General features: G+C 34.9%; 2 protein-coding genes across 23 annotated transcripts in view; one reads left to right on the top strand and one right to left on the bottom strand.

Annotated features, from left to right (window-relative positions):
- The window catches only part of LOC115244714 (chromatin-remodeling ATPase INO80), a 32112-nt gene extending 22066 nt beyond the window's left edge, over positions 1–10046 (bottom strand). For 6 of the 8 annotated variants that reach the window (XM_029822657.1, XM_029822615.1, XM_029822643.1 and 3 more), the window contains exons 1-25: positions 8720–8941; positions 7902–8062; positions 7703–7782; positions 7422–7633; positions 7184–7357; positions 6805–7101; positions 6556–6714; positions 6303–6472; positions 5927–6143; positions 5746–5833; positions 5340–5631; positions 5065–5267; positions 4835–4975; positions 4642–4763; positions 4173–4465; positions 3808–4087; positions 3566–3718; positions 3245–3488; positions 2970–3097; positions 2795–2889; positions 1927–1999; positions 1550–1708; positions 1362–1464; positions 684–799; positions 102–290 (exon numbers count right to left, since the gene is read on the bottom strand). In XM_029822657.1, coding sequence (XP_029678517.1) covers positions 102–290; positions 684–799; positions 1362–1464; positions 1550–1708; positions 1927–1999; positions 2795–2889; positions 2970–3097; positions 3245–3488; positions 3566–3718; positions 3808–4087; positions 4173–4465; positions 4642–4763; positions 4835–4975; positions 5065–5267; positions 5340–5631; positions 5746–5833; positions 5927–6143; positions 6303–6472; positions 6556–6714; positions 6805–7101; positions 7184–7357; positions 7422–7633; positions 7703–7782; positions 7902–8035 — 4122 coding nt within the window. In that variant the 5' untranslated portion in view covers positions 8036–8062; positions 8720–8941. Of the gene's footprint in view, positions 1–101; positions 291–683; positions 800–1361; positions 1465–1549; positions 1709–1926; positions 2000–2794; positions 2890–2969; positions 3098–3244; positions 3489–3565; positions 3719–3807; positions 4088–4172; positions 4466–4641; positions 4764–4834; positions 4976–5064; positions 5268–5339; positions 5632–5745; positions 5834–5926; positions 6144–6302; positions 6473–6555; positions 6715–6804; positions 7102–7183; positions 7358–7421; positions 7634–7702; positions 7783–7901; positions 8063–8719; positions 8942–9401; positions 9653–9933 lie in introns of those variants that run through there. The other 2 variants (XM_029822625.1, XM_029822634.1) reach the window with 2 other exon arrangements.
- A 50-nt stretch (positions 10047–10096) lies between these two features.
- Positions 10097–11455, top strand: part of LOC115244767 (serine-arginine protein 55-like) — an 11769-nt gene continuing 10410 nt past the window's right edge. For 8 of the 15 annotated variants that reach the window (XM_029822734.1, XM_029822756.1, XM_029822718.1 and 5 more), the window contains exons 1-2: positions 10097–10223; positions 11407–11455. In XM_029822734.1, the coding sequence (XP_029678594.1) occupies positions 11408–11455 (48 nt within the window). In that variant the 5' untranslated portion in view covers positions 10097–10223; position 11407. Of the gene's footprint in view, positions 10224–11247 lie in introns of those variants that run through there. The other 7 variants (XM_029822741.1, XM_029822727.1, XM_029822774.1 and 4 more) reach the window with 3 other exon arrangements.

Genomic DNA, 11455 nt, shown 5'->3' on the forward strand with positions numbered 1-11455 from the left:
TTATCTACTCTCAGAATTGATTCTTTTAGTAATTTCGTTTTCAAAAGAAATTTTCATTTAAACTAATAAAAATAAGGGTAATAATTTTGTATCGATTGTACCTCTGATTTGGCCGGACTTGTCGGCGTGCTATAATTATCTACATTTTCTAACTGCTGTTGATGGTGATCGTTCTGGTGCTGCAACTGAATCGAATTCGCGCCCGGCTTAGGCTCATTAAGATTAACTTGAACGGTATCGTTGTTTTTGTCGCTATTAGCGTCTGCATGACACGGTTTCTTCGCATCGTTCTGAAAAAGAAAGAAGTTGCAGATGTGAAAAATACATTCGTGAAAAATGAAATTCCTGGATTACTATTTGAATGAAATTAAGTGCGCAATCTAATTAATAAATCTGATAAGCATTATAAATATTTCTAGACAATTCATCGAACAAGTATGAGCTCGAATTAAATGTTAATATGTGATAGTCAAAGGTATATCCTCCAAAGACAACTAAGCACTTCAGCAATATAAACCGATAGTCTCGAGTATTGAGGAACCGAGAAATAGGAGCGATAAAAATAGGCGGCAGGAAAAAGACGATGCGGTCAGAGAGTCGAGAAAGAGACGAAAGAAAAAAAAGGGGAAAAAAAGAATCTTTGCGACGCGATTGATAGCGGTGTGTAAGGGCACCGGGCTCACCTTGACCGGAAGCGCGGTTAACTTCCTCTTCCGGTCCCTCTCCTTATGCTGTGAGTTCGACTCGAGGCAAACCTCCTCTACTCGCTGCTGCTTTCTCTCCTCGCTTCGTTGGCTGTCTGAAATATATACGGACATGTACTATACAAGCCAAGGATGCAGCGGTACAAGTTCGTTACTCCTTTTCTTATTATTATTCCTTATTAGGCCATTAACATAACCTAATGAGCATAATGTAATCGCGGCCACCTCGGCCGCTCCCCCTCCCCCCTCTCTCTCCTTCCTCAACTCGTTTTCGACGAGTTTCTGCATACATGCGCGTCCTGCCATGCGATAGAATGGTCGATAGAAGCGGTGGTTCAAACAAAAACTCGACTATCTAACGATTTATCAACATATTATATCTTTTAATTACACATCGTGGCAAATTTTAATTTTAATAAGATATTTCTTATTAATTTAGAAAAAAAACAACATTCTCCAACATTCAATGCCGATTGTTTATCGACAATTTAATAAAAAATCTAGTTACAGAATATATTCGAGAGATAAAAGATTATATATAGCTCATTTTTCGATCAAAATTCTGAAGATAAATAACGACGTGCAATTTTCAATTTCAAATGTAAGAATGTATAATTACCAAATAAAAAAGAAAACGAGAATTGTTAATATACTTACATCTCGCTTCGATTTCTTCATCATCCAATAGCAGTGACACGACTTCTTTAGGTTTCAGAGTATCAGGTTTGAAGTTTCCGCCACTTATGACCATACGTTGTATCTGCAACACAAATAGACTCTCATTCGCGGGCATTGTTTATTTAATTCCAACGCTTAGATATAGCGATAACAATATGAAAACGAACCTCACTCTTCTCGCGCGCTCTCTGCAGAATTCGTTCCTCGATAGTTCCTTTACATATTAATCGGTAGACCGTGACTTGCTTGGTTTGCCCCAGTCTGTGGGCGCGATCCATAGCCTGTTGGTCTACAGTGGGATTCCAATCACTATCATAAAATATCACCTGCAAATAGATATTATTAATAGATAAATATAATTTATAAGTGTGGTTTGAATAATTTTTTGTTTATAAAAAATTATTCTGTATATGTGTTCAAATTTATTTCCATACGTAATGTGTATTCTGTATATATTCCGCATATAAAGAATAGAAATTGAAAGTCAGGATGACGCATAAGTGAATGCTTACAAGATATAAAATAAAAATATAAGATTTCTGACCGTGTCTGCCGCGGTGAGGTTGATTCCCAGGCCGCCAGCTCTAGTGCTGAGCAGAAAGACGAATATGTCCGCTCTGAAAGACAAAACAGTCCCACAGATTCTTAACTACCGTTTCACGAAAAACAACGATATTATGATGTAAATTTTGTATGTAAATTAATTCAAGGTGCCGGAGCATATTTATGAAAATAGCATATTTCCAGAACGAAATCCTCTGCAATAACGATACACTCATCCGATCATGTTTGAGATTTCAAATGGTTTAAAAAGGCATTCCTTTTTTTGCCCTTTTAATCTTATAGAAAATTAAACCACGACGCGTAATTATGAGTAATTATCTGAATACAAATTACACGAAAGTAAAGATATTCCGCTCGCGATATTCGAATAGCGACGTAAGAATATGATTATTTAGATTAATGAAACTTGAATATAGAAATTCGGTATATTGTGTAATGGCCTGCCTAGTAATAGCCCACCGTTAGAACTGCAGGTTCGTGACTGTCGTGCATTCAAAAATCAGCAGCTGTCTGCAGGATGGGGACGATTCGGCAATTAATTCGCGTGTTAGTTATGCGCGGCTGAGCCAAGCAGGACATGCGATCTCTGGATCGCGCTTTAAGTATGCAACTGGAGACTGTTCGCGCTTGATAGATATTCTAATCAGCACGGTACAGCCCGGATTAATTATGAATAACGTATTTTCTTATTAATGAGCAACTGACGCCGAGATCTCAAACAATTAAAAATTCTCGCATTCTGCACTTATACAATCGGACTATTCACGATCTTTATCAAATTGTTGAGCAATATTGTAACATTGCTAAGGGAATGCATAAATTGCAACTATATAAAAAAAAATAATTACCTCTTTTGAAAATCTGCTACCATGTCCCGTCGATCCGAGATTTTCGAGGAACCATCTAACCTCATAAACGTATGCTTTCTGTGATACATGTATTCCTACAAGAAATGAATTTGCCAAAATAAATTTTCCAATTTTGTAAAATGATTATTTGAGTGCAGCAAATAGATAGACATACTTCAAGCAAGTCGATCATCTTCGTCATTTGAGAGTATATCAGCACTCTATGACCTTGTTCCTTCAAACGTCGTAAAAGACTATCCAACACAGAAAGCTTGCCAGCATCTGTCACTAATGTTTGCTTATCTAAAATAATTTAATTTATATATAATCATCCATTTTTATTTCAGTAGAATCACAATTAATAATTAAAATAAAATATGCTTTTCTGATTAATTTCTATATCTTTTCATATCACATGTGATTAATTGATATGTATCTTGTTAATCATACCTGGCACAATGATATGTGACCATCCATTAAGAGGAGCGCATGCGGATAATCCACCTTGCGACTGATAGCAAAACGTTGACATTGTTTGGCCGGCGCGAATACATGACTTTTCTTCAAAAAGTGCTCGTTCGCATCCAAGCCAAAGTAATCTTTGACCAAATGGACCACCGCATTCTTCATGCCTCTTCCAGGCGCATGCTGCAGAACTATTGCTTACGTATAATTTTCGTGGACTAGCTTGAACCTGCAATTAACAGGATTAGAGTACAATCCCTCGTTTCCCTTTATCTCTTCCATGTGTGTAAGAATAATTGTATTAACCTTGGGATTATTATCGCAAACGAAAGCAGGAATCGTTGTCTGTTGGCAATACCGCATTATAGGCTGCCGTGGGTGATGAGGATGTTCAGGTAACAGAGATAATTTCGAATCTTCCATTTGTTCCGTTTTGCCAATGGGAAGTATCCTTTGTAACTGAAATATTAAAACAGTTGCATCATATATTTTGTAAACATTTTTGGAAACTACAAGCCAATATATTATGTAATGTAAAATATAATTACCTTTGGTAGTTGATTGGCTTTCTTACTACTACGTAGTATTCTGTGAGCAACCGTTTCCGGCATTGAATGTATCGTATGGGTGGTATGTGTGTAGAAAGCTTCGCCCTCAATTATCTTTCTTGTAAAAAATATATCTTGCAACGTCACCGATAAAGAGTCAATTTTTCTAGGCAAATAAAACATTTGATTTGTGGGTGTTCTCGATCTGTGACCGACGCACCAATCTTCCCAGTATTGTACCATTTTCAATCTTCGCTCCATGAATGTTACAAGACATAATCTGCACGAGAACATTTGTAAAAAAATATTGTAGTTATTCTACAATAAACGAGTTCTTTTTTTCTTAATACTTGCTATTTACATACCTAAATAAAGTACCAGCAATAAACATTTTGTTTATTTCCATTGGAGATAAATTGATAAATCTGCTAAATGAAAATGTATTTTCGCACAAATTTTCATTGCGATGTAGAGCACAGTGAATATATTCTGCGGCAAATATAAACAATTTGTTATACAACAAATGATCTTTGGATGGCAATGCTAGATGCAAAAGTCCTTCGTTATACAGCAAGGCAGGCATATTATAAAATTCTGTATTCATGAAAAGCGGCGATCTAGCATCTCTACGTTCAAAGAGTTCCGGATGATTACAGACCTATAATTAATATAATTAAATTTACTTTTAAAAACTGTAGATATTTAGATTGTTTTTAAGATGTAAGCTCTCTATTATAATTGTAAATTGAGTATTATAAAACTATATATAAATCAGATATAATGGTAGGTAAATTGATAATGACATGTATACATATTGAGAAAAAAATATAGTACCTTTCGGAACTGCATGACTAGATTCATCAGATTGGAAGTGAAGTTTTTATCATTAGAAGCAGTATCTCCTCCACCTACTGTGTAATGCAGTAAATCCTCTATCCGAATCTTTTTTTTCAACGCTACATAAACAAGATACAAATGTACCAAATACTCTAAATATGTAACATTCGAAAATATGAAATCGAAATACCTGAGTAAAGTAATTTTTGACGAGTCGTAAGTGGACAATATACCATTACTTCAATCTTATCTGATAACTCGTTCTCCACATCCTTTTTTATTCTCCGTAACATGAATGGTTTCAAAATCATATGAAGCCTTGATAAGTGTTCTAGCATAAAATTTATAATGTAGATACTTTGTAATGAATAACATACATAATTTTAAATTTAACAATGTATTTTATGCAAAATTACTCACTCTCATCTATTCCTGTTTTATTTTCTGCATGACTTTCAATATCTTTGGAGAACCACTCGTTAAATTCATCGTGTGAATCAAACAATGTAGGCATGATAAAGTGTAATAATGCCCATAATTCTGCCATGCTATTTTGTATAGGAGTACCACTGAGCAATAATCTATTACGACAACTGAATCCTAACAACAACTTCCATCTCATGCTATTGAAAAAATTATGATTAGCTATTAAATGTGATTAATGTACAATAATGAAAGAATGTAGAATAATATACCTGCTTGTGCTTTTTATAGCTTGTGCTTCATCCAAAATCATGTACTGCCATTTTATTCTATTAAAATATTTATAATCCGTAATCACTAATTGATAACTTGTTATTACTACATGGAAAGAAGCTTCTTTCGTATGCAAATCTTTAGTGTCCCAAAACTGTCTTAGTATTTTGCGTTCCTGAGGATTACCCCAATATGGAACTACCTTGAATACCGGTACAAATCTTGCCATTTCCTGCTGCCAGTTATGTAATGTTGAAGCTGGTGATATAATTAAAAATGGTCCCCAAACAGCTAAAATTAATCAATTAAATATATATTATTAATTTATGTTTCATAAATATTTTAACAAATGTAATGTATTTGAAATATTAAACTGTAATAGTCAAAATACTTGTAGATACTTACAATATTTCTCAGCAACATGACACAGAAATGCTATGGACTGTACAGTTTTTCCCAAACCCATCTCATCAGCTAGTATACCGCTAATACCCTGAAAATCATTCACAAAACAATTTTACAAACTCATTCTTATGTAACAAAAATATTGTAATTTTAATAACTTTATATATGCATAGTTACAAACCTGGTCGTATAAATTTGCCAACCAATTCATTCCTTTTAATTGATAACCCTTCAGATTTCCCTTGAAAATTGAAGGTTGAGGGTGCTCCAGATTCTCAGGTGTATCGCTAAGACGTAATTCTTGAGAGGCAGCAGCTGTATCAAACTGTTTCGTCCTTGCTTTTTCGTTATTAAATGCCTCAGTAGCATTTCTCTTTGCCTTTTGTTTCATAATTTCACTGTACATTTAATAAACATGTGTTTAATACTTGAATATTTGAAGTATAATAATATAGAAAATATAGAAATAATTAAAATCGAGTTTTTTTAATTACACTTACAATAGTCGTTAAACTAATAACATTTTCGGATGTAAATAAAATTATACATTTAAGTACCTGTCATAATCATCAATGCCAATAAGTCTGGGATTTTTTTCTTCGTCTAATTGATTCAAGATTCTCAATTGTTCTTCTGCCGATATTTTATTTATTTTTCGCGACATGAAATGAGCATACAGTTCTGTTTGAGTAATAAGAAAATTTAATTTTCTTTGTTGGCGCTTTGCCTGCAATAAAAACGATAATACATGAGAAAATATAGAAATAAAAAAACAAGAAAGGATCTCTACATAATCTAATGTCTCCTTACTTCAATAAGTTCTACATCCATTTTACGTTGCTCTTCAGCTTCTTTTTCTAATCTTCTCCTCGTTTCTCGTTCGACTCGATCATAACGTTTCCAATAAGATTGCATTTCCCTTGTCAATCGTTTTGCTCTCCAGATAGTTTCTTTCATATTTTTCTGAGACTGAATCACATAGAAATAAAGATAAGTAATGTTTACAATGCGCAATTCAAATTAAGTGCATGAGAAATCTAGATGTCAACTTATGCTTACCTGCATAGCTTTCTGCCTCCAATATTTCATACAATGCTGTGCTACCTTTTTACAACTTATTAGCATTTCCTTATGATTATTGGTTTTGGCCCTTTGTACTTTTCCTAATTCTTTCTTAGACATCATGACCCATATCTTTCTTCTTCTCATTGTCATTACTTCCACACTCTTAGTGTTATGTTTCTTTCTTCCTCTACCACGAGGTTGATGACGCATTATAGCTTCTAATTCAGATTCATCTAATTCTTCTTCCTTGGGAATTGATTTACCCCATTCTCCCTCTGGAAAATTTCCTTTCTAAAAGCATAGAATTTTTATGAAGAAAAAAACATTAAGTAAATATAAACAAAAGAAGAGCAATATAAAACAAGATACATACACGATATTCTTCAGATGCACAATGACGATTAATTTTTTCTTTCTTGATTCTCATGATTTTTTTGTCCGGTTTTTTCTCTTTCTTCTTTTTATTTCCTACAATCAACTTTTGATGTTCTAAAAATCTATCGTAATTGGATAATAAGCCCGCACTGTAGTATTGATATTGTATATTCTGAAAAGACAATATTTCATGACATTCTGAATTACTATAATAATGTCTAATTAATTATTCTTACTTCTGGTTTCTGATAAAAACGGCCTTGATATTTTTTCCGTAATATATGGAATTTTAGCATCTCTTGAAAATCATCTTCTGTGATTTGGCTATCTGTGTCAGAGCCTGATGCAGAACTGTCAGAGGAATCACTTAACAAAATATCTTGTAACCAACGACGTTCTTCTCCCACACTAGACATGTTGTACAATCTCAGCTTATTGATCCTTACTTCTATAAAAAAAATATTATGACAAATTTGATATTAAGTTAGTTTGGATAGAACTAAAATTAATGTATTACCTTCTTTTTGAGTGAGTACATTATCTAGATAAGCATCCGAACCATCAGAAGATTCTGAGGAGACAGACTTGTCATCTTCACTGAAAAAACAAACACACAATATATGTATTATTTCATATAGCATTAATTTATGATACATTAACTTATCGTATAAAAGTTAGAATAACATTAATATTCAGCAGATTGTAAATATTATTACCTAACTTGTTCTTGAAAAAGATCATTAATTTGTCTTAAGAAGGGTTGCACATTGAGACTGCGTTCTAATCTTTGCAGATGCAAAGGAGCAGCCATTTCAGCTTCCAGCTTCATTGTGTATGCTCTATCAGACATTACACGTCTGCGCAAAACTAACGTTTTCTGTAACAGTTGCATAATGAATAAAATATGATTCTTAAATTAAAAAAAAATATATATTTCATATATTTAATATGCATATTTCATATATTTAAATAAAAAAAAAAATCTGTTTCATATATTTAATATGCGTAACCATCAATACAAATCGATATATATCTGCAATGTGCAAAGATAAATTTGTTGGCAATGCTTAATCTAAATAATGATGTATATATGCTAAGGTATTAAATATATATATATATATATATATATATATATGGTAACAAATGGCAAAGTGACAATAAGTTAGCAAAGCAATATCACATAAAGGAAAAATCATTGAACAATTCAATATTATAGGCTATAACGCAAAGAAATTACAAGAATGTATATTACATGAGGAGCATAATCACGCAATCTGCTAGGAAAAATAAAATGTGCGTTTTTTCCCGTTTTTCAATAGCAAACCGCAGAGGAACGCTTGCCACTGGGGGCTGCTATTGTACTTGAAGATTTTTCATATTCTTGGAAACGGCCGATGCACATTACGGGCGTGAAGCTCGTCATGCGAGATCGTGCACGGCTAATTTTATTATATAAGAAGAATGACACGTTGTATCCTGCTTCGGTGCGGTTATAATTCAGCTAAATTATTTTCGTTAACAGTATTGCCTTCACCTTGTGTTTTGGTTATATACGCGCGGCCCCACGCTTATTTCGCACGCGAAACAGAGTCTGCTACTGGAAGGCGATTTCCTCTGTTCACAGCGAAATTAGATATATCAGTCGGAGGGGAATACATGGTAGAAGGAAGCCTAGAGAACGCAGACATTTGGCGTGCTATTAAAGCAGGGCAGGGATAGGGCATTATGTTCGCTACCATTTTTGTTTTCAGTAGGTGGCGCTGAACGCGCCTAAACGCTCAGCCTCTGACTCTGACGAGAGAGAAAGAGAGAGATATCTCCGTTTCTGGATACTTAAATAAATATTAATAAAATTTCGTATTGCATAATTCATACATAAATATATCCCCAAACCTTTCTCCTTTTTTCTCTTTCTCTCTCAATCTATTTTTTAGTATATATATGCTTCACGGAATCAAATTCCTCTCCAATATAATATCTCAAAAGCAAATATAATTTTTAATATTTTTGTGCTTGAAATATGCTAGAAATACATAATTATATAAATTCATACTTTAAAATGTGGAAAAAATTTTTGAAGGAGGAATTGTATAATCTCGAGATGAGTTCTCGTATTATTTTACTCGATGTTTATTCGATTGACAACAAGAGATTTAGCTCACATATTAATATTAACAATAAAGAATATTGAACGTATAATGATTTATAACACTTACTCTTGGTGAAGATTCATAATTCTCCCCAGGATACGAAATAATTGAATTAAAATATCAATTTTTACGGAACTGATATTTTCACTTCGATCAAGTTGCTACGATCCCGGACGAGTCCAAAATTCAAATGGTACTACTACGGGATCACACTTCCGCGCGTGCGCATTGCGCGCGTCTAGCCTGAAATCAGCACCGGAAATATCAGGCTTAACCACCGACGCAATCTACTTTATTGATAAACTCCATTAAATCGTTCCATTGATATTACGAAAAACACTCTTTAAAATTCGTTAATTTTATTGAATCGAATTATCGCAAAATAATTTAATCTCGCGTTACCTACGAGTTCTCTGAGGGGTAGGATAAGGGAGAGAGGTAAGGGGAAAGGATATCGTTCGACGCGCTACTCGATCGAGAGAGGAGGAATCGCTTCGATATTATTTTATATAAGATTTATATATTTTTCTCTTTCTCATTATTTATCGCATTTTCAATTTCATAAAAAAGTATTTTTCCGTATATCTAAAGTACTTACGTAAGAGATAAATCTCATTTTCCTTCCTCCTCCTTCCTCTTCCGCGCTTTTCTCATCGTTCCTCTTGCGCGCCATCTCGTCGAGTGGTGGGGAGAGAAGAGAAGAGTGGGGAGGCGTCTGGCGTCGAGACGTTCCTGCGCGCCATCGTGTAGACCCCGTTTTGTTTCGTCATCGCTACGTTGAGCGTCCCTTCCCGCTCAGTACTTCCTCCAATTTCACTGGTTTCGTGTCGTGCGAAGGAGTCGCACGTCAATAAACGCTCTCGAGGTTATTGCAAGCTAAACGTTCAGGTGAGCACGGCTAAAAGCCTCCTTCGTCCTACATTTAACTGTCGCATCGATAATATTGCGAGATTTAATGTGAAAATCGTCGTTACTGATATAACGGGCCGATCGCGTAGTCACGTTCCCTACCAGATTTCGTTTCCATTTGGCAAGAACACGAGGCGCGGACTCTCATGTTAGTAGCTTGATACAATAATTTTTTTTTTTTTTTTGGATTAGATGAGAAAAAGCGAAAAGATGCGATTTCGACGAAATGAGAAACGCGCGCGAACGCGTATTTTACACGTTTGTTTACGCTTATCGGGCGACGCGTCGAAAACGCAAATCATTCACCGCGGCCATTATTCGGGATTTGTTCGCGACGCAATTAATCGACGTCCTTCGTATCGATCGCCGATCCGGCGTCCATAGCAGCGCGAAATCGGCTAAAAAATTCTAGAAATTTCGGGACGATCTCGTCACAGCACATTGCGCGATAAAAAAAAAATTCTTCCTTTTTTCCTTCTTTGTTAAATCGTCGCGCATCTGGGGAGGAAATCTCGTGCATCACGTCGATCGTTTCGAGGGCGGCATGGAACGACGAGGAAAGACCACTCGATTTGATATCGCGCGTTTCAAAACAGGTGCGCCACGTGTGCGACGCGTATTTCTCAACGGTGAAGTCCAACCCCTTGATTTCGTGAAACGTGTAAGCTCTTAATCGCGAAGTACTCGAAAAAAATTTAACGATGCTTTCTATATATTTTTTACGCGTGGAGGATGCGATATTTTTATTGAAGTAATATATGCAGTATACTCGGAGTTTTTTATTTTTTTGTTTTTTTTTTTAATATTATGTACTCAATAAAAGGTCAAGTATATAAACGCCGTTATATTACGTTACATTGTTGCAAACGATCCAAGTTTATTTTAATTATTTGATTAAAGTCTCAAGACAAAAAGAAAAAAATAACGATTTTTTTTATGTTGATTAAACAGCAGGTTCTCCAAGTAACCTGTTATGTAAGGTGTTTTTATATTTTCCTTTAAGAATGAGCACTCGAGTATTCGTTGGCGGATTAACGTACCGGGTGAGAGAGCGCGACCTTGAGAAGTTCTTCCGGAAATATGGTAGAATCAAGGAGGTCGCTATGAAGAACGGATTTGCCTTTGTGGTAAGTCTAATGTGGTTCAATTGTTTTTTTTACAGTATGGTAGGGACAAGGGTCTATGTCGGTGGGCTTCCATACGGCACCAGG

Source organism: Formica exsecta, unplaced genomic scaffold (assembly GCF_003651465.1).
Source record: "Formica exsecta isolate Colony F162 unplaced genomic scaffold, ASM365146v1 scaffold122, whole genome shotgun sequence".
Taxonomy (NCBI): Eukaryota; Metazoa; Arthropoda; class Insecta; order Hymenoptera; family Formicidae; genus Formica; species Formica exsecta.